Source organism: Hypanus sabinus, chromosome 1 (genome assembly GCF_030144855.1).
Source record: "Hypanus sabinus isolate sHypSab1 chromosome 1, sHypSab1.hap1, whole genome shotgun sequence".
Taxonomy (NCBI): Eukaryota; Metazoa; Chordata; class Chondrichthyes; order Myliobatiformes; family Dasyatidae; genus Hypanus; species Hypanus sabinus.
The window spans coordinates 37,133,023-37,155,592 of NC_082706.1; the positions used below are offsets into that span (position 1 = coordinate 37,133,023).

Sequence of the window (22,570 nt, forward strand, 5' to 3'; positions counted from 1 at the left end):
TCCAGTTCCGGGATCTCTCACGGGTCAGTGTGCCGGGATATCCCCCCCCCCCCAATCCCACACACCAGGTTTGGTCCCGCGGTGAGATGCAGGGAGGGGCTGCACGTAGAGAGAAGGGCAGAGGAGAGGGAGGAGAGAGGAAGAGGGGAGGGTGGGTATAAGCGGGAGGGAGGGGTGGAGTTTCCCTCCCCCATTCCGGGGGCTGTGACCTCACTGCCACGCCCGCCTCTCTCAGCTACAAAACGGCGCCGGCGACCGGGAGCGGCGCAGTTTCGGCGATCGCGGCGACAGGAGAATTGGCGGCGTCTATCTCAGTGAGTCCAGCGACTGGCGCTCCGTGCTCGGACCGGACAACACTCCCAGGACAGCGCGGTGGCCATACTCGCACCTTTCCTCGGAGGGGCTGCCTCCCGCTCTGCCCCGTCCCTTTACCCTGCGCAAGACTCTTTGCCGCAGGCAAGTGCATTCGCCTTTCGAACGATGCCCAGCGCAGCACCCGCGACTCTCCCCGGCCGCTCTCTGCCTCCCCTCTCACCTTACTGCCCCTCGCCTGTCCGCCCTTTCTCTATGTGTGTGTGAGTGAGAGAGAGTATGTGGGAGAGAGAGAGAGAGAGAGAGAGAAAGAGAGTGTGGGAGAGAGAGAGAGAAAGAGAGTGTGGGAGAGAGAGAGAGAAAGAGAGTGTGGGAGAGAGAGAGAGAGAGAGAGAAAGAGAGTGTGGGAGAGAGAGAGAGAGAGTGTGGGAGAGAGAGAGAGAGAGTGTGTGCATGTGTGTGTAAGTGAAGAGAAGGTAAATTGTTGGAATTAGTGAATCTCTCTAGTAAATTAGCAACAGAAGCAAAGGGGCTGACCGGCGTCCCGCGTTGCAACACAGCCTCCGGGCAAGGATGTTCGTTTCGCATTTGCTGTCGCAACGCATTAACAACGCTGGATGAACTCCGCGGTCAGGTCGGCGTTCCGGACCCAAACCTGCCGAGTTGGTCCAGCATCTGCGGTCTCGCGTGTCGGTATTACCGCTGTCTGGGGTGACTGAGCTCGGGGTGTGCGGTGGGTGCCACTCGCGGCCATTCAGCCCAGACACGGCCGCTCCTCCGTCGCCCGAGGTTGGACGGTGGTTGCAAATATAACGCTGCTGGGAGTATCGGGCAGTGCCAGAACGGTTAGTGCAGCGGTTGTGGAGACAGATGTTGGTGAGACCCCAGGCAAAGTCAGGAACCAAAATGTTGAGTGATCCTGGGGCAACTCGTATCCTGAGCCATGCGTGTTTCAATGTGACAGGACAGGCGTTTGAGCCCAGGGCCTGGAACTGTGATATTGTAGACATTGTTGGATATATTTAAATCTTACATCCATCCCTCAGCGTGAGAGAGTAAAAAGTCTTTACGTTATGACTCCGTCGCAATGTGTGAATTTGTAATTCTAATGGCGTGTAGAAAGAAGCCGTCCCGTAGCCTGTTGTTCCTGACTTTAATGCTGCCGTACCGTTTGCCAGACAGAAGCAGTTGAGACAGTTTATGGTTGGGGTGACTGGTGCCCCTGATGATCTTCCAGGCCTTCTTTCTGCATCTGCTGCTGTAAATACCCTCAGTGGAGGGAAGTTCACCTCCACAGATGCGCTGGGCTGTCCGTACCGCTCTCCGCAGTGCCCAGTGGTCAAGGTTGGTGCAGTTCCCGTACCAGGCGGTGATACAGACAGTCAGGATGCTCTCGATGGTGCCCCTGTTGAAGGGCTAATGCCGAACTGCTTCTGCCGGCTGCGGTGGAAGAGACGCTGTTGTGGCGGTGTGTACAGTCCAGGTGATGATCTTGAAACTACACATCTTCTCAACATTAGTGAGACTCGGCTGCAGGGCTGGCAGCTCGTTGTTTTAGGTGCGACCGAGCGTGAGGGATTTCAGAAGGGTGGGGTTACTAGTCAGGGGAAATGTCACGGCAGTGCTCCATCGGGACAGACTGGATAACTCGTCTAGTGGATGGAACTGAGGGGTAAGATAGGCACGAGCACGTTAATAGCGGCTATACTACAGACCACCCAGCAGTCGGAGGGATTTGGAGAGAGATCACAGGCTGCTGCAAGAAACATAAAGTTGAAAGTAGATTTTATTATCAGAATGTATACCTGTCACCACAGAGGAGGTGTCTGCCACCCTGACAAGGTATTCCCTCAGACCCGGTGGGAGGCGAGTGCAGAAATTGCCGGGCCCTGGCAGAGATATTGAAACCACCCTTAGTGAGAGGCGAGGTACCTGACAGCCAATGTGGTCCCACTGTTTAACAAAGGCTCTAAACAGAAGCCAGGGAATTACTGTCCAGTGAGTCTGACATCAGTCATGGGAAAGTTATTGGAAGGTATTCTAAGGAGCCAGATATATGAGTACTTGGATAGACATGGACTGATTAAAGATAAGACCTGGCTTCGAGGAAGTTACCAGGATAGTGGATGAAGGCAAGGCAGCGGATGTTGTCTCCGTGGACTTGAGCGAGGCTTTTGACAAGGTCCCGCATGGAGGGCTGGTCCAGAAGGTTCAGTCACTCGGCGTTTAAGATGAGGTGGTAAATTGGATTAGACATTGGCCTTGTGGGAGAGGCCAGAGAGTTGTGTCTAGTGACTCGCGAAGTGCCGCAGGGATCTGTGCTGGGCCCGTTGTTGTTCGTCATCTGTATCAGTGATCTGGATGATAATGTGGTCAGGCAGATCAGGGCTGGGGGTGCAGAGGGTGCTGAGGAGGGTTATCATGGCTTGCAGAGGGATCGGCATCCGCTGGGAAAGTGGCTGATGGAATTTAATGCACAGTGAACGGTAGGGCACTGAGGAGTGCGGCAGAACAAAGGCATCTGGGAATTCAGGTCCATCGTTCATTGCAAGTGGTGTCACAGGTAGACAGAGTGGTAGAGAAACTTCATAAATTAATGCATTGAGCACAGGAGATGGGATGTTATGTTGAAGTTGTACAGGATGTTGGTGAGGCCAAATTTGGAGTATCGTGTGCTGTGTTGATCACCTACCTGCAGGGAAAATGTAAACAAAGTTGAAAGAGTGCAGAGAAAATTCATAAGGATGTTGCTGGGTCTGGAGGACCCGAGTTATAAGGAAAGATTGAACTTTATTCCCTAGAATGTAGAAGATTGAGAGGAGATCTGGTAGAGGTATACACAATTATGAAGGGTATAGATAGGGTAAATGTAAGCAGGTTTTTTCCACTGAGGTTGAGTGAAAGGGGAAATTTTAAGGGGAACATGAGGGGAAACTTCTTCATTCATAGAGAGTTGTCAGAGTGTGGAACGAGCCACCAATACAAGTTGACCACGCGAGCTCGACTTCAACGTTGAAGAAAAGTTTGGATATCTACATGTTTAAATGGTTTCAGTATGGACTAGATGGGCCAAAGGGCCTGTTTCTGTGCTGTACTTCTCTACAGCTCGATGACTCTATGTACTCTTTAACTGTTGGCACTGGAAGCTGTGGGCCGCCCCCTCGAAAGCGATACATTTCACTGTACGTTTCGGTGGACACGTTAGAAATAAAGGTATTGTCTTTTTAATATTCCATGTGCGTCCACCTCATCAAAAGTCCATTATCAGCCCAACCCTCAGAGAACAAAGACGCATTGTGTGTTCTGGGGGATGAATAAGGTTAGAGAATGGAGAGTCATGGTGTACTGCATTTTTCATACACTTCCTTTGTCGCCTTGCCAAAGTCTTTGATCACGGCAGCAAGAAATATATGCATAACTGTTATCTGACTGTGATTCAATCATGATTTATCAGAACATCCTTTACTTTAAAATTCACTAACTTCCAGAATTTGGTTCACTTGACTGCACGCTCATGATTTTGTAGCTTCTGGAAATTTCTCCCCATCCTCCCCACCTTTTTCATTTTCCATTCCTCCTTCTTGCTCCCTTCTCCTCGTTTCACCTGCTCGTCACCGGCCTGGTTCCCCTCCTCCTTCCCTTTCTGCCGTGGTGCCCTCTCCTCCCCTATCGGCCCTGATACCTTTTCCACTCCCCACCCTGCCCCCCCCCAGTTTCTCACTTCATCCGCCTGCCCTAGCCACCCACCTTCCCCCCTCACCTGGTCTCACCTATCACGTGCCAGCTTGTCCTCCTGCCCTCTCCCCCACTTTCTTATCCCGGCTTCTTCTCCCTTCCTTTCCCGTCCTAATGCAGGGTCTCCGCCCAATGCACCGACTGTCCATTCTTTCCCACAGAACCTTCTTGCTAAGAGCTGCCACCCCACCAATGTCTGCAATGGAATCCTTTTGCACTGCAAATTTATTAACGTCTCCTATGATTTGTTGCAATGACTGAACTCCAGATATACAAAGTCTGCAGATTTAGAAAGTATTTTTGATTCTGTGCCAGCTGTTAATGTGAAATGATTTCAGTCCTGGAATCACCATCGACCACCTTCTGCAGCTCAAGGCTGCCCTTTACTTCGGTTCTCTGTCCTGACCGCAGTTGGCAACTTGTTTTGTAGTTATACATTTTCCATTTTCCTTCTTACTCGTTTGACTAGTTTACGGTATCTTATTAAGACCTTTAAATACATGAAATCTCAGTTACTATTGTTATCTAAGTTCTTTGAAAAATTCACTGTTATTTGTTAAGCAACAGGGGAAACCCCTTTTGAAATTCCCTCATTAAATGTCCTCCGGATCCTTGTTACATCACCGTCTTTGTTCCTCTTCACTGTCTCCTTAGTAGCAAATGTTAAATAATGTAAAGAGTCTGGGGAGTACTTTTGCATTTAAAGGCTCAAAATGAATCCGTACAGTAGTTGCCACAGCGTTGGTTAACCTTGACTTTGTGCTTTTTCCCCAAATCGTTGCGCAGGGTTAATGTGTTGTGTTTTTCTGAGGGACGGCCGGAGGTCGCCGTGCCTTGGGAGATAGAACATAGAAGACTGTAGTACAGAACAGAGCGTCTAACCTACTCTAACCCTTCCCTCCCACACACCTCTCTAGTTTTCTATCATCCTTGTGCCTGTCTAAGAGTTTCTTAACTACCACTAATGTTTCTGCCCCTGGAAGGACATTCCACGCACCCACCGCTCTGTATGAAACAAACCTACCACTCACTCCCCCCTATCCTTTCCTCCACTCATCTTAAAGTTATGCCCCCTCCTACTAGCCATTTCCACCCTGGTAAAAAGTCTCTGGCTGTTCACTCACTCTCTGCCTGTTATCAATCTGTACACTTGTATCGAGCTTCCAATTTCTTAATGATCAAAGTTCGCGTAGTTCACCGAGTGCTACATTTGGGCGCCACGGTAGCGTAGCAGTTAGCGCGACTCCGTTAATGCTTGGGGCGTCAGTTCAGTCCTGGCGTCCTCTGTAAGGAGTGTCTGTACGTCCTCCCCAAGAGGGTTTTCTCCGGGCGCTCCGGTCTCCTCGCGCGGTCCAAAGACGTACGGAGTGGGTTAATTGCCCCGTGATTAGGTTAGGATTAAAGCAGCGTTATCGGGCGTTGCTGGGCAGTGTCTGAAGGACAAATCCCTTGCCATACCTCCGAATAAATTCACTTTCCTGCAGGCATTCGCAGTGAAACAAATACAAGACGTCAGTTTTTGGGACTACGGGGGGTAGGGGAGTTTGATCAGTGGCATTACTCCAGTGACGCGCAGACCTTAGTAAACTTCAACCTGACACCGGCCCTCCAGGGATATCGCCCGGTTTAGTTGTCCCTCGGTGCATTTAAATCACCGGATTTATTACGTCATGGGAAATTGTAACTCACTGTGAATTAGAATGCGTTGGAGCAAGGAGGCAGTGACAGCTTGTCAGTGATTCTTAGAGCAGGAAATTGAAGGTCACATTTATTTAAGTTTGGTCCAGGTGTGGACGATCATTGAGTCTGTAGATGGACAAGTTTTGAACAATAAGGAGGGCAGTGAAAGATACCAAAGCGTGCGGATGGAATCCAGCGGAGTATTTTAGGAAGGAAAATCCAGAAGGTGAGAATGAGAAATGAATGAATGGTGCAGTTCTGAGTGGGGAGATCTACGCTCAGGAATCAAGATTCCAGTTTATTTCTTGTGTGTACGTTGAGATGCGTTGTTCTGCATTTACAGCCATCACAGCTGACGGTGTACTGGGGGCTGCCCACAAGCATTGAAGCGACAAAACGACACCAGCAAAACAAGCCCCATTCCTCTCTCCCATCCATGCCCAGAAACAGGACAGGCTGCCTTCAGTCTCCGGTGCACTGGGGGATCCTAGGATTGGCGGAGAGAGGAATTGTGTAGAAGGGCACACTCGAGGAAGGCTGTTTAAATCTCAGATGAAGCATTGTGTTCAGTTTTGGCTCTACACTTGTCAATAATGTTGTCAACTCTTCGAGGATGTACGGAGATGAAACGGGATCCCGGACAAGTCCTGTGGCACGGCTTAAAGGGTCCCCACAGGACGGGCGAGGATTTGGGAGAGATTTTGAATTAACGAAAGATTTTGATAACAGCAAGCAAGGCGAAACAAGCAAACTGCTGGAGGAGCTTGGTGGACCGTGGTGGGGGGAGGAATGGTCAAGGGTTTCGGCTGAAACCCTGCATCATTACTGACAATTCCTGGGCCACTGAGTCCCTCCAACAGTTTGTGTATTGCCCCAGAGTCCGGCGTCTGCTGTGTCTCGTGCCTAATCTGGGGTATTGTGTCAAGTTCTGGTCACCTACCTACAGGAAAGATATCAATAAGTTTGAAAGAGTGAAGAGAAAATTTACAAATGTGTTGCTGGCAGTTGAAGGCCTGATTTATTGGGGAAGGTTGAATAGGTTAGGACTTTATTCCTCATGGTGTAAGCGAATATGTGGAGATTTAATAGAGGTTGAGGGGTATAGATAGAGTAAATGCAAGCAGGCTTTTTCCGCCGAGGTTGAGTGAGACTAGACTAGGTTAAAGTGAAAGGTGAAGTATTCATTCTTCATTCAGTGTGGCGAGGGTGTGCAACAAGCAGAAGCGGTGGTTGCAGGCACAATTACAATATTTCTGAGAAGTTTGGATAAATCCTTGGATGGGAGTTGTCTGGAGCCCTGTGCAGGTAGATGGAACTAGGCAGATTAACGGTTTGGCATGGACTAGATGGGCCAAAGGGCTTTGTGCTGCAGAGTTCAATGACTCGATCTGACTGAACTTATTGTTTCCGTTCTGGTCCCGGAATTGTGCAGAGTTAGTGCTTTTATTTAATACTCTGTCAGCGCAGTAACCAAAAACCCTGTTGACTTGTGACACTGCAGACACGAGTGGGGCCCTGCGCTCTCTACTAAAGGTACTGCATGCGGTAGTGACCACAGACCCTTCATCCAGATATCAGCGAGTCCTGGGCCTGAAACATCGTCAACTACTTATTCCCTCTCCACAGATGCTGCCCAACCTGCTGAGTTCCTCCAGCATTTTGTGTGTGTGTTGCTCTTCAAACATGCTTCTCTTTCCCGGTTCTGCTGAAAGGACCTTGTCCTGAAATGTTAACTCTTTCCCTCCACAGATGCTGCCTGACCTGAGTGGGCCCCAGATTTTTCTTTGAGATTCTTGCTTGTCCCCGCTCACCTTCCCCCCTAACCTGCTCTCACCCATCACCTGTTGTACTCTTGTAACCCTGCCTCACCCCCATCGTCTTGTCCTGACCCCTAGCCTTCCCTTTCCGGTCCTGATGAAAGGTCTTGGTCCAAAATGCTGACAGTTTAGTCCTCTCCATTGATGATGCCTGACTTGCTGAGTTCCTCCAGCATTTTCAGGTTTTAGAATGATTTATCGTAGCAAACCTGAGCATGTAATGAGGGCAGATCAAATTTTGTGTGAATTACCATACTCTCAATGGTATTATTCCCAGTAGTCTGTGTTTTACGGTACCCAGCAGATGGTGGTGTTCCCTATAGTCTGTGTTTTACGGTACCCTGCAAAGTAAAAAACAATTTAAGTTCAGTGACCAAGGAGGCTGACAATAATCAGAGGAAATGTCAGAATTAGGACTCAGCTTCCCTCGCCTCTGGCGATCTCCAGCAGATGGAGAATATGGGCGAGACCCACGCATAGGGAGGGGTGACTGTGAGCTGTCCGATCAGAGCGAGGGTCCCATCTTCCCACTGCAGCGTTTCGGAGCCAAGCACCGCTCCCGCAGTGAGGCCAACCCAAACACCACACCCCCGCCCCCCCAGCTGGTACAGGTCGGCTCAGCTCCCCCAGGGGTGCTACGTCATCGGGTGGATGTAGAGTGAAACCACCGTTATCATCCCATCACAGTGTTGGGTTACAGAGAAACCCTTCCTCTATACCAACCACTCGAACGGCTTGAATAGCCAGAAATAAAAAGGTAGGAACGAGGGGTGGCAGGGTAGTGGGCAGTTAGCGTAACACAACAACAGCACCAGGGGCCAGGGTTCAGATCCCACCGCTGCCCGTAAGGAGTTTATACATTCTCCCCGTGACCGTGTAATTTCCTGCAGGTGCTCTGGTTTCCTCGCACAGTCCACAGACGTACAGGTTAGGGTTAGTGAGCTGCGGGCACTGGAAGCGTAGAGACCAGCAGGATGCCTCCAGCACCTCCTCGGAATGCCTTGTTCGTTGATGGAGAAGACTCGTTTCACTCTCTATTTTGATGCAATGTGACAAATAAATCCGATTTTTTTTTTAAAAAACTATGATCAGTTCTTATCCTGCTTGCAAGTCAGCCACACTTGGACCCCTCGAGTTTCTCACGGCTGGAACAGTACACAATGCAGTGCCCGTCTTTCAACATTTCACCACCACCCAGGAGCCTATCTCAGCGTCCCTTAAATGTCTCTATACTGTATCTGCCTCCACCAGCAGCCTTAGATCTCACACATGTTCAGGGTGGATGCAGTTCAGAGGAAAATGTTCATTCTTCGGAGCCAGCACAGTTGTTGAATTCTGGCAGTTGGTAAAATGCCATGTATTTGTCTTTTCCAAGCCCCCTGTGTTCTAGACGTTCTTGTCCAGTACCCTTTGTATTTATTTTAAACTGGTTAAATCTGTGGCGGCTAACAGATAAACGTTCAGTGGCCACTTTATTATGCTCCCGGTCATCTGCTGCTGTAGTCCGTCCACTTCTAGGTACGGCATTTTGTCCTCTGCGCACCTCTGTTGTCCGCTAGGGGAGATGTTGAGACAGGGAATGGGGGTCATGTTCTGTGGAGAAATAGGCACAGGCTCCTTAGAGAGAAGGTCACGGGGAGGGGGGCAGGGAGAGCAGAAATTGGTGGGGCAAATGTGGACAGCTTATCTCCAGTAAGCGCAGGGAGGCTCGGCTGATGACCTGGGTCCAAGGGGAGAGCTGAGCAATTTCGAGAAAGAATGGTGGAAACAGATTGTCGTGGGAACTGGTCTAAAACGGAAGGGAAAGCTGTTGCAACTGTGGGAAGGAGGATGGGAAGGTTGGGTAGTCCAAGCAACGGACATGATGGGCCAATTTGAGATCTGCCTGTGTAACGTCTTGAAGTTGAAACTCCAGGGATTCACTGTCTTTTGAACAGTAGACCATCCATCACACTGGGCTCTACATCTGCAAGTCACCAGTCTTACTGAAGTCAGTTTCATTGCTGTTGTACTGGCTCTTTGATAGGACCAGCCCAAGCTGGGTGAAACTTCCTTTGGTTCTTATCGATGATCTGCTTGCTGGTGTCAGGGTGGTAGGTCAGAGGCCTTCTTGAACGCCAGGCGACCACTGCCGGCTTTAACGATGTCGTTGTTAATGTCCTCGTAGGAACAGAGCCAGAGGGTCAGGACAAAGGAAGAACATGCTGGTGAAAATCTCCACCCTTGTCACTCTGCTATTCGGCCTTGCACTGGCCTCAGAGGTAAGGGCTTCAAATTCCACTCCCCCTCCTCCTTTCACTCACAATCCTCCCTCCTTCTCCCCACCCACAAATTCATTCTCATTCCACATCAGCTTCTCCCCGGTGAACTCCCTCTCCAACTTGGCCCCCTCAAGCTCTGCCCCTGTTCTCCTCCTCTCGACCTCTGTTCCCCATTCTCCCCACTCAACCTCTACCCCATTCTCCTCCCCACCCGACCTCTGCCCCCATTCTCTTCCCCCTCGACCTCTGCCCCATTCTCCTCCCCACCCGACCTCTGCCCCATTCTCCTCCCCCTCGACCTCTGCCCCATTCTCCTCCCCTTCGACCTCTGTACCATTCTCCCCACTCGGCCCCCATTCTCCTCCCCCTTGACCTCTGCCCCATTCTCCTCCCCCTCGACCTCTGCACTATTCTCCCCACTCGGCCCCCATTCTCCTCCCCCTCGACCTCTGCACCATTCTCCCCACTCGACCTCAGCCCCCATTTTTCCCTCTTGGTAAAAAAAAGGGAAGAAGAAGTTTGGGCAAGTGAGGGGGCAGGGGAAATGCGCAGGGGGTAGAAATGCTTGATTATCCCCCAATTCTCACCCCTTGGGTCTCTTCTCTTCCAGCATCAGCTCTTGCGGGTCAGGAGAGGCACAAGGAGGATTAACTCCATTTCTCAAAGTAAGTTCACACCCCCAGCTGAGGTTCCAGTGATTGTGTGTGTGCGCGTGTGTGTGTGTGTGAGAGTGGGTGGTTTTTTTGGGTCGAGGGGCGGTTGGTGGGGAATGGGAACGTTTGTCTGTTTTGGGTCGAGGGGCAGTTGGTGGGGAATGGGAACATTTGTCTGTTTCTCTCCCTCATCTGTACTCTGCGGAATCACAGCTGATGTCCCCACATAACAGAACGTCCTGTCCACACACACACAGTGCACTCACACACAAATACAGACATTCACACACACGCACACGTAGCTGGCCATTTATTTGTTCATACTTCGCGTCACAATGGCATAGGAAGATCCCAGCAGCCCTACGGTCCAATCAGGCGGCTGTTGGAACACGTGCCGGTGAAGTGCAACATCAGGGTACAACTTGCCGTTGACGGGGGCTGTTTGAGCACAGCGAGGGGAAGGTTAGGAGCAGGGTGTTGGCTGGTGATGGTATGGGGCGGAATGGTGGTCGGGACCCCGACACTGGGAGATCCCACCGCTTCAGCTTCAGATTCCGAGATACTTATCACACGTACGTCGAAACGCACAGTGCAATGTGTCGCTTGCATTGACCACCAACACACCCGACGATGTGCTCGGGGCAGCCTGGACGTGACAGCATACTTCAGCAGAACAACACAAGAGTAAAACAAGCTCCTTTAACACTCGCTCTCTCTCTCTCACACTCACAGACATACGCGCACACAGACACACTCTCTCTATCTCTCTCATTCCCCCTCCCTCCCTGCTCTGCTCCCAGAACTGTCCCTACAAAACTATAAAAACCCATTGAGTCTGAGCTGTGACCTTGACGGACGTGGGAGCTCAGCGCCATCTCGACCGTTATCCTTTTAAAGTCAGCAGCAGCCTGAGTGGGCTCAGTTCATTCCCATGTCCAGTTTGCGGCATTCCTCCGATGCTGGCCCCTCGGATATATCGCGCTAGGTTACAAAGCAGCCTTAGCCCCGGTGGAGTGGGGGGGGCAGCTCTGGAGCAAGTCTGAGGTGGAGCGGCTGTGATCCTGGAGGACGGTTGAATAAACTGGGGGGGGGAGGGTCAAATGGCCTACTGCGGCTTTTCCATCTGATCCTGTTGATTTGTAATTATTGTCACTGGGTAGCAAGATGCAGCTTTACACAACGTCCTCGCGGAGCTCAGCACGGTACGTGGCTGAGCAGCTGGTGTAACATGTAACCGCGGCTGGAGGATCAGGGTTCGATTCTCACTGCTGTCTGTGAGGAGTTTGTACGTTCTCCCCGTGACCGCGTCGGTTCCAGAAGCCTCGCGGACTGCTGCAATCCTTGCTGATTTGATTTGACGCAGATACGACAAATTTCACTGCATGAATTTAGGTGCCGAGAGGTAATGTTGCAGCTATATAGGACCCTGGTCAGACCTCACTTGGAGTACTGTGCTCAGTTCTGGTCGCCTCGCTACAGGAAGGACGTTGAAGCCATAGAAAGGGTGCAGAGGAGATTTACAGGGACGTTGCCTGGATTGGGGAGCATGCCTTATGAGAATAGGTTGAGTGAACTTGGCCTTTTCTCCTCAGTGATGGAGGATGAGAGGTGACCTGTTAGAGGTGTAGAAGATTGTACAAGGCATTGATCGTGTGGATAGTCAGAGGCTTTTTCCCAGGGCTGAAATAGTTGCCACAAGAGGACACAGGTTTAAGGTGCTGGGGAGTAGGTACAGAGGAAATGTCAGGGGTAAGTTTTTTACTCAGAGAGTGGTGAGTGCGTGGAATGGGCCGCCAGCAACGGTGGTGGAGGCGGATATGATAGGGTCTTTTAAGAGGCTTTTAGATAGGCTCTTAGTAAAATAGAGGGCTATAGGTAAGCCTAGTAATTTCTGAGGTAACTTTGTGGGCCGAAGGGCCTGTATTGTGCTGTAGGTTTTCTACGTTTCATTGTGTATGTGACGAACATAGCTTTATGATCTCCAGGCAGTGCACTGGGCTGGAATGAAGTGAAACGATAACAATGCAGAATAAAGTGCAGGGGCTTAACGAGGTAGATGGTAAGGCCCCGGCTGCATTTTATCGGACAAGAGGTCCAGTCAGGAGATGGACAACAGCAGGGCGGAGAATGGCCGTGAGCCTGGTGGTGAGCGTGCTTCCAGGCAGAAGAGAGAGTGTCCAGAGTGGGTGGGGGCTTTGATAGTGCTGGCCACTTCGCTGACAGTGAGTCTGTGGAGGGGAGGTTGGCTTCTGTCATGTGCAAAGGGCAGTTTATCACACTCCAGCAGCGAGCTGGAACGGCCACACACTGCTGATCCTGCACAGTGAAGGCAAAGGCAGGTCCGTTCATTTCAGGCAAAGAAAGTCCGACATCTGTCGATATGATGAGCAGGCTGTGGGTCGATGGGGTCGGACAGGATAACAGTTCGGAACAGACTAAATGGGCCAAAGGGCCTCTTTATTTGCTGTCATCCTCTCTGGTTGTGTAAAGCAGTTCAGAGCTTTGCACAAGGAACTGAGAACTCACTGGCTGCTCCCCCTACGTCCCATGGGAGGGATGACTCCGAGTCTGCCTGGCCAGATGCGGTACTGACTCGGGCTGTTTCTGAATTCTAGATTACTGCAGGGACTCCACCAACCATCACATGTTCCTGGAGGGCGAGTCATGGCTTCAGTCGGAGAGAAGAGGGGCAAAGTACTGCCGATGCAGCAGTTCGGCGATATGGTGTCACAGAGTCCAGGCGCAAGGTAGGTGCGGCGGCTGGAAAACCTGGGTCCGGTGCGGGTTGGGGTCAGGGCGCCGTGGGCACGCCACGCTGGCGCCGGAAGCTTGGCGACCCTCGCGGGCCACCGCCAGTGCATCGATGGTGGTCGACGCGAACGTCACATCTCAGTGCACACGTGGCAGACTAGAACTCCGGGATATGGGCTCAGGGTTCAGGGCAGTAGATTTAGGACGGAGATGAGGAGGAACTGCTCTTCCCAGGGAGTGGTGAATCTGTGGAATTCTCTGCCCAATGAAGACTACCTCAGTAAATATATTTCAGACCTGGGGTAGATAGATATTTGCACAGAGGGGGGAACTAAGGGTTATGGGGAAGAGGCAGGTAGGTGGAGATGAGATCAGCCATGATCTTATTGAATGGTGGAACAGGTTCGATGGGCCGGATGGCCTCCTCCTGCTCCTATTGCTCATGTTCTTATGACAGATAAAGCTAATCTTTGAATCGTTAGAATCGCTGCCGCCGTGAGCGAGGCAGAAGGCGGTAACTGTCCACGCGGGGTGGTCCCGGCTCCCTGTGTCCTCATTGCCGCAGAAGGCGGTAACTGTCCACGCGGGGTGGTCCCGGCTCCCTGTGTCCTCATTGCCGCAGAAGGCGGTAACTGTCCACGCGGGGTGGTCCCGGCTCCCTGTGTCCTCATTGCCGCAGAAGGCGGTAACTGTCCACGCGGGGTGGTCCCGGCTCCCTGTGTCCTCATTGCCGCAGAAGGCGGTAACTGTCCACGCGGGGTGGTCCCGGCTCCCTGTGTCCTCATTGCCGCAGAAGGCGGTAACTGTCCACGCGGGGTGGTCCCGGCTCCCTGTGTCCTCATTGCCGCAGAAGGCGGTAACTGTCCACGCGGGGTGGTCCCGGCTCCCTGTGTCCTCATTGCCGCAGAAGGCGGTAACTGTCCACGCGGGGTGGTCCCGGCTCCCTGTGTCCGTGAGTGAGAATGGTCGTCCTGCTGCAGCATGCGTGGAAGTTATTACAAGTTTACAAAAATGAATGAAATAGTGCAAAGGAATATCGAGGTAGAGTTCATGAGCTCGTGGACTGTGAGAAGTCTAAGGAGACAGCGAAAGAAGAAATCTTGGACAAAAAATGTCCACTGCTTATTTCCCTCCAAAGATGTCTGCCGAGTTCCTCCAGTGCTAATTGTATATGGCTGATCTATCTTCCCTCTCAGCCCTATTCTCAAGCCTTCCCCGTGTAACCGTTGAGGCCTTTACTAACTAAGAACGTGTCAACCTCCACTTTAAATATACTCAGTGACTTGGCCTCCACAGCCGTCTGTGACAATGAATTCCACAGATTCACCACCCTCTGGCTAAAGAAGTTGCTTCTTGGAGGAGTGCCCTTCTATTCTGAGGCTGTGCCCTCAGGTCCCAGACTGCCCCACTATAGGAGACATCCACTCTACCCACGTTCTTCAATATTCAATAAGTTGAATGAGATCCTCCCTCGTTCTTCTAGACTCCAGCAGGTACAGACCCAGGGCCATCAAACACTCCTGACCCATTTGGCCTTTACAACCATCTGTGGCAGTGAACTCCAACAGTTCCCCACCCTCTGGCTGGCGAGCTTCCGGTCTAGTGCAGGTGCTTTCCCTGATGAACTCTGACTGAAGTACCTTACGTTTTGACAGGTTGTCTCGAGAACGTGTGCTACAATGGCGGGAAGTGTCAGCAGGCCGTGTACTCGGCACACCAGGTCTGCAAGTGCAAAGCCGGGTACGAGGGACCGCTGTGTGAAATCGGTAGGTTGCACCGCCGCTCTTCTGCGCACCCGGCTCGGTCCCCGCGCCTTCTCCCACCAGCCCTCACTCTCCTCTCCCTCTGCGTCACAGATACCAAGGAGCACTGTTACAGAGGTCGTGGCACCAGCTACCGCGGTAGGTGGAGCAAAACCGTCTCCGGGAAGCAGTGCCTCAACTGGAAACTGACCGCCTTGGTCCAGTCACGCTACAACGCCCACGCCACCAACGCCCAGCAGTGGGGTCTGGGGAACCACAATTTCTGCAGGTACGCACCCTCCCAGCTGTACCGGAGCCGCTGTTCACCCACCTCCCTCCGGAATCAGAACCTGAACTGCTACGTACCCCCATCTTATGCAGGACATAGCACAGCACAGCATAGTACAGGCCATTCGGCCCGCAAGCTTGTGCTGACGTTTAATCCTCCTGTAATATCAATCTAACCCTATCATCCTACCTCATCGTCATGTGAGTCTCTTAAATGCCCCTGATGCATCTGCCTCTACTCTACCACCCCTGGCAGGGTATTCCTTGTGTAAGACCATTCTCTCTTACCTCCGATATCCTCCTCCATAGTTTCCTGACACTAAATCCTCAAGCCCTTCTACAGGGGCACCATCGAGAGCATCCTGACTGTCTGTATCACCGCCTGGTACGGGAACTGCACCAACCTTGACCACTGGGCACTGCGGAGAGCGGTACGGACAGCCCAGCGCATCTGTGGAGGTGAACTTCCCTCCAGTGAGGGTATTTACAGCAGCAGGTGCGTAAAGAAGGCCTGGAAGATCATCGGGGACACCAGTCACCCCAACCATAAACTGTTTCAACTGCTTCCGTCTTTAAAACGGTACGGCAGCATTAAAGCCAGGACCAACAGGCTACGGGGCAGCTTCTTTCGACAAGGCATTGGACTTATAAATTCACATGTCTATACATTGCAACAGAGTCACAACGCAAATATTTTTACTCCCTCACGTTGTGGGGTGGATGTAGAATTTAAATAGATTCTAAATTCAATCAACTTAAAGTGATGCCCCTTCGTGTTGGTCATTCCCACCTTGGGGAAAAAGTCTCTGACTGTCTGCTCAATCAATGCCTCCAGCAAGCCAGCCCCTCCTCATTGGGTCCAAAGTGAAAACCCCCGGCTCACTCAACCTCCCCTCCGATCCTGGGAACTCTGACGTGGAAGTGATTGTGCCTGCAGCAGCAAAAGTGCAGAGACATAAAATCAGTGCACATGACCTCGTTTTAAGAAAGGACCTACAAGGAGCTGTTCATGGGTTCATGGACTATTCAAAACTCTGATGGCGGAGGGGAAGAAGCTGTTCCTGAATCACTCAATATGTTTTGCTCAGGATAGACCTTCAGAGCTGTTGACACCCAGGAACGTGAAGCTGCTCACACTTTCCGCTGCAGACTCCTCGATGTGGACTGGTGTCCCCCGAACGTATCGTTCCTGAAGCCGACACTCTTCCTTGGTTTTGCTGAAGTTGAGCACAGGGTCGTTGAGACCCCACTCAGCCTGCAGATCGATGTCACTCATTGACATCCAGGAGCTAATGTAGAGGCTTCTCTGCCACTGCATCAATGGGATGGGGCCAGGACCTTCTCTGCCACTGCATCAATGGGATGGGGCCAGGACCTTCTCTGCCACTGCATCAATGGGATGGGGCCAGGACCTTCTCTGCCACTGCATCAATGGGATGGGGCCAGGACCTTCTCTGCCACTGCATCAATGGGATGGGGCCAGGACCTTCTCTGCCACTGCATCAATGGGATGGGGCCAGGACCTTCTCTGCCACTGCATCAATGGGATGGGGCCAGGACCTTCTCTGCCACTGCATCAATGGGATGGGGCCAGGACCTTCTCTGCCACTGCATCAATGGGATGGGGCCAGGACCTTCTCTGCCACTGCATCAATGGGATGGGGCCAGGACCTTCTCTGCCACTGCATCAATGGGATGGGGCCAGGACCTTCTCTGCCACTGCATCAATGGGATGGGGCCAGGACCTTCTCTGCCACTGCATCAATGGGATGGGGCCAGGACCTTCTCTGCCACTGCATCAATGGGATGGGGCCAGGACCTTCTCTGCCACTGCATCAATGGGATGGGGCCAGGACCTTCTCTGCCACTGCATCAATGGGATGGGGCCAGGACCTTCTCTGCCACTGCATCAATGGGATGGGGCCAGGACCTTCTCTGCCACTGCATCAATGGGATGGGGCCAGGACCTTCTCTGCCACTGCATCAATGGGATGGGGCCAGGACCTTCTCTGCCACTGCATCAATGGGATGGGGCCAGGACCTTCTCTGCCACTGCATCAATGGGATGGGGCCAGGACCTTCTCTGCCACTGCATCAATGGGATGGGGCCAGGACCTTCTCTGCCACTGCATCAATGGGATGGGGCCAGGACCTTCTCTGCCACTGCATCAATGGGATGGGGCCAGGACCTTCTCTGCCACTGCATCAATGGGATGGGGCCAGGACCTTCTCTGCCACTGCATCAATGGGATGGGGCCAGGACCTTCTCTGCCACTGCATCAATGGGATGGGGCCAGGACCTTCTCTGCCACTGCATCAATGGGATGGGGCCAGGACCTTCTCTGCCACTGCATCAATGGGATGGGGCCAGGACCTTCTCTGCCACTGCATCAATGGGATGGGGCCAGGACCTTCTCTGCCACTGCATCAATGGGATGGGGCCAGGACCTTCTCTGCCACTGCATCAATGGGATGGGGCCAGGACCTTCTCTGCCACTGCATCAATGGGATGGGGCTAGAACAGATCGTCCAAGATGTTGATGCCCGGGACTTCATGAAGATGGTGTTCACCGTCAAAGAGTGTCACGGCCGGGGAGGGTTCTATCCCTCCTCGTCAGAGGGTAGTGGGGAGGTGTCTGTCACTAGCCACACAGACCCTACTCCCTCCGGCCCTGGTGACTCTCCCAAGAGCCCGACCCGTCCTCAGCTCCTCTGTCGCCAGGAGTACTAGGGCGGTGGCATGGCGGAGTGGTGTAGGACGGGTACGTGGGTAAGGTGTGAAGGCCCCGGGAAATGTGGCGACATCTGTGGGTTGCCCCCAGCACACTCTCAGGTGTGTCAGTTGTTAATATTAAACGCAGTTTATGTAGATAGTTTAGTGTGACCTCGGCCTGCCATTAGCTCACCTGCTCCTGTCTGGGTGTCTTGTAAACCCATAGCGCCATACAGCCCAGAAACAGGCCCTTCGGTCCATCTCATTCATGCTGACCAGGATGTCCATCCAGGCTGGTCCCATTTGGCCTGTACCCATCCACGTCCCCGTCCCAGTCTCTTTTAATTGCTACTCTGCTATTTCTACCACTTCCTGTGGCAGATGACCCTCTCTCTGTGGAGAATCCCCCCTCTCACTGTGAACCTGACCCCTCTGGTTCTTGGTTTCCTTACCCTGGGCGATTCCTCCTCCCAATGCACCGCAATCCCCCCAAACCCCTCCCGGTGTTGTGAGCGTGTCCTCTGTCTCGTTGCAGGAACCCCGACAACGACACGGTGCCCTGGTGCCACGTCTACAACGGACACATCATTACCTGGGAGAAGTGCAGCGTCCCCACCTGCCTTCAGCGTAAGTCTCCGCAGATACCCTCGGGTGGGGGTGGGGGGTTGCTTTTTGCCTTCCGTTATGGTGAGTTCCTCCTACTGCTGGACCAGACAAAACTGGTCCTCAACGACTCCACATCTCCCCATTGCCCCACCAATACCTCTCTCAATATTGCCATCTCTTCGAAGTCCATCTTCTCTCCTTCTCTCTCACTCCTCTCATTCCCTCTTTTTCTTTCTTCCCTCTCTCCACTTCCCTCTTGCTCTTTTTTCTCTATCTCATTCTCTCCTTTGTCGCTCTCTCACTCTCTCTCTCCCTCTCTCTCTCTCGCTCTCTCTCCCTCTCTTGCTCTCACTCTCTCTCTCCCTCTCTCTTTCTCTTTCGCTATTTCTCTCACTCTCTCTCTCCCTCACTCTCTCTCTCTCTCTCTTGCTCTCTCTCCCTCTCTCGCTCTCACTCTCTCTCTCCCTCACTCTCCCTCTCTCTCTCTCGCTCTCTCTCCCTCTCTCTCTCTCTCTCCCCTTTCTCTCTCCCTCTCCATGACTTTGCTCCTCTTGCCCCCCCCCCAAGTGTAGCTCACCCTCTCTCATCAGCCTCCTCCTGATGCACTCGGACCCTCTCTACACCCTGAGGGAAGCCAGCTGCCCCTTGGGAGGGCTTGGAGGTGCACCGACTTCCGTAACCGAACTGCTGTCCGTCCGCAGAATTCAAAGACGAGTGCTTTGTCGAGAATGGAGCGTTGTACCGCGGAACGAAGGACTACTCACAGTTCGGGCGACCCTGCCTCAGCTGGGACTCTGAGGTGCTGCGACACAGGGAACACAATGCTTGGGTGCCCAACGCCCATGCTCTGGGGCTTGGCAGCCACAACTTCTGCAGGTACGACTCAGTACAGAGGCCGGAGAAGCTACGGGACAGGGGCAAGGGATAACTGTACTGAGGTGTAAGTGGAATAATAAAGGCCCCAGGTGGGGAGCTTCTCTCCCTTGGAGAGGGAAAAAAAAGATTAACTTTATTTTTCATGCGTGCAAAATGTGTCATTTTTGCTTTAAACTCCAACACAGTCCAAGAGTGAGCTATTATACTTCCAGAATCAATGTAGCTCCAACCAGTATGTCTCTGAAATGTGGGAGGAAACCCACACTGCCACGGGGAGACAGACAGCAGCAGGAGCTGAGCCGGGCCTCACTGTACACTACCTTGCCTCCCTCAGTGAGGTAGTTCTAAAACGAAGGGCAGAGGGATTGGGAGGGGGATGTGTCCACCCAGAGGGGTGGGAGTTGCCACAGGAAACCCCCCCTCCTACCCCTGACAGACTGAGATGTGCATGGCTGCAGGCCCAGTGCTGGGTGTCTGTCTGCCAGTATGGATGGATGGGCAGAATGGTCTGTGGTGGCGCATGGAGAGAAGGAGGTGCCCATGCAGGAAAAAATGGAAGGAACACCCACTCGGAGCAAAGTGGTAGGTTGAAACAGCTCAGAAACAGGCCCTTCAGCCCATCTGGTCAGTGCTGACCGAGATGCCCACCCAAGCTGGTCCCATTTGCCAAAATCTGGCCCGTATCCTTGGGCAGCTTGGTAGCGTAACGGCTAGCACGGCGCCAAGCAGTCACCGTGGTCTGGAAGGGGTTTGTACGCTCTCCCCGTGACCCCGTGGGTTTCCCCCGGGTGGTCCTGTGCCCTCCCACAGTCCAAAGATGCAAGGTTATAGTTAGTGACCTGTGGGCATCCTCGCTGATCTCATTTGACCCAGACAATGGGCTTCACTGCATGCGTCAATGTACGTGCCACAAATAAATCCAAACTACAAATCTACAGGGAAGCTTTCCTTTAGAACTCTAAACAGAACACATTGACCTGTCCAAGTGGCTTTTCAAAGACTGATTCTGATGTTGCCTTTGCCCCCGGTACCTGCCACTCTCTGCAAGAGGTGGGGTTAGTCTAGCAAGCTGTTTTCTTTCCCCCCCAAAACCTGTTCGCTAACTCTTGCTCAATGTCCCTCTCCAGGAATCCCAACGGAACTCCAGAACCATGGTGCTACGTAAAGGGAAGGCGTGGAGTCACCGTGGAATCTTGTGACATTAAACACTGTAACCCAGCAGGTGAGGATCACACCCCTCTCACTCCCCCCCACACTCCTTCTGACACAATCCCAAGTTCAAATTCAAAATAAATTTACTCTCAAAGTACATCGATGTCACCATTTATGACCCTGACATTCGTTTTCTTGCGGGCACACTCAATAACCATTATAGAATTAATGAAGGACTGCTCCCAACAGGGCAGACAAACAGCATGCAAGAGACAAGGAAATGTGCAAGGGCAAAAGAAAAATAAATAATAATAAATAAATAAATATCAAGAACATGGGATGGAGTCCTCGGTAGTGAGTCCATAGGTTGTGGGAACCTATTTCTTCTACCAAAGTGCATGACCGTACACTTTCCGACATTGTAACTCATTTGTCACTTCTTTGCCAATTCCCCCAATCTATCCAAGTCTCTCTGCAGTCTCTGTTTCCTCAGCACTACCAGCCCCTCCACCTATCTTTGTATCATTGGCAAACTTAACCACAAAGCCATCTATTACATAAATCGTTGATATACAACGTAAAAAAAAGAGGCCCCAACATAGACCCCTGTGGAAAACCACTTTTAACCGGCAGCCAACCAAAATGGGATCTTTTTTTATTCGCACTCTCTGTTCCATGCCAATCAACCAACAGTCTATCCACGTATGTATCTTTCCCGTAATTCCATGGGCTCTTATTTTTTTTAGCAGCCTCATGTACGGCACCTTGTTAAAGATCCTGTCCCCAAAGTGCAGCCATTTGCACTTGCCCAGATTAAACTGCATCTGCCTCTTCTCTGCCAATGTTGACCGTTGTGTACTTTAGCACAGTGGGTAGTCTCACCCTTTACAGTGCCACCATCTGTAAGGAGTTTTCCTGTTGTCTCTCTGAACCTGCGGGTATCCTCCAGGTGCTCCAGTTTCCTCCCACATTCTGTTCCGAAGGTGTACGGATTTGGGTTAGTAAGTTGTGTGTGACACACACGGACAGCTCTCAGCACGCCCTCAAACTGCGTTTGTCAGTGACACAACCGCAACATTTCACCGTATAACTTTGAGGTACATTTGACAAATGAAGATAGAAACATAGAAACTGACAGCACATTAGAGGCCCTTCGGCCCACAATGTTGTACTGACCATGTAACCTAAAAACTGCCTAGAATTTCCCTACCTCTGTCTCTCTAAGCTCCATGTACCTATCTAAGAGTCTCTTAAAAGACCCTATTGTATCTGCTTTCACCACCGGCGTCACCAACAGTGTATTCCACGCACCCACAACTCTCTGTGTGAAAAACTTGCCTCTGACATCCCCTCTGTATCTACTTCCAAGCACCTTAAAACTATGCCCCCTCATGTTAGCCATTTCAGCCCAGGGAAAAAGCCTCTGATCAATGCCCCTCATCATCTTATACACCTCTATCAGGTCACCTCTCATTCTCCGTCTCTTCAAGGAGGGAAGGCCAAGTTCACTCAACCTGTAAGGCATGCTTCAGTCTTTAACTGGTCTATATCCTGATGTAACCCTTTGACGACCCTCTTCCCCGTCACCAAACTTGGCCTTGTTAAGTCTGACGGGAAACTTTTGCCCGCTTGCAGAGGAGAACTGTGGCAAGAGAGACCCCATGCCCCAGCACTTCCGGATCACAGGTGGAGCATTCGTCGACATCACCTCCCACCCGTGGCAGGCAGCCATCCTGTACTATGACAAACGGGGCAAAGCGCTGCGGTTCCGATTCGGAGGGAGCCTGATCGCCTCGTGCTGGGTCCTGACCGCGGCTCACTGCTTTGATGAGAAGTAAGTAGTTGGTGAACCAGGGGGCCTAGGGACCGCGGGTGATCAGAGACAAAGACCACTGGGATGCAAATTACTAACAATAGTCATAAAACGTAGAACCTGATCTTGGAGTAAGCTGAAAGGCTGGCACAATACTGTGGTCCAAAGAGC

The 22,570-nt window shown here is 51.9% G+C and overlaps 1 protein-coding gene across 4 annotated transcripts in view; it reads left to right on the forward strand.

The window, feature by feature from the left end:
* The first annotated feature begins 208 nt into the window (after positions 1-208).
* The window catches only part of plat (plasminogen activator, tissue), a 28,044-nt gene continuing 5,682 nt past the window's right edge, over positions 209-22,570 (forward strand). Inside the window, exons 1-10 of one of the 4 annotated variants that reach the window (XM_059967718.1) lie at positions 209-314; positions 9,712-9,805; positions 10,416-10,470; positions 13,074-13,205; positions 14,865-14,975; positions 15,066-15,240; positions 18,488-18,579; positions 19,260-19,434; positions 20,562-20,656; positions 22,222-22,420. In XM_059967718.1, coding sequence (XP_059823701.1) covers positions 9,746-9,805; positions 10,416-10,470; positions 13,074-13,205; positions 14,865-14,975; positions 15,066-15,240; positions 18,488-18,579; positions 19,260-19,434; positions 20,562-20,656; positions 22,222-22,420 — 1,094 coding nt within the window. In that variant the 5' untranslated portion in view covers positions 209-314; positions 9,712-9,745. Of the gene's footprint in view, positions 457-5,935; positions 5,954-7,761; positions 8,302-9,711; positions 9,806-10,415; positions 10,471-13,073; positions 13,206-14,864; positions 14,976-15,065; positions 15,241-18,487; positions 18,580-19,259; positions 19,435-20,561; positions 20,657-22,221; positions 22,421-22,570 lie in introns of those variants that run through there. The other 3 variants (XM_059967727.1, XM_059967747.1, XM_059967737.1) reach the window with 3 other exon arrangements.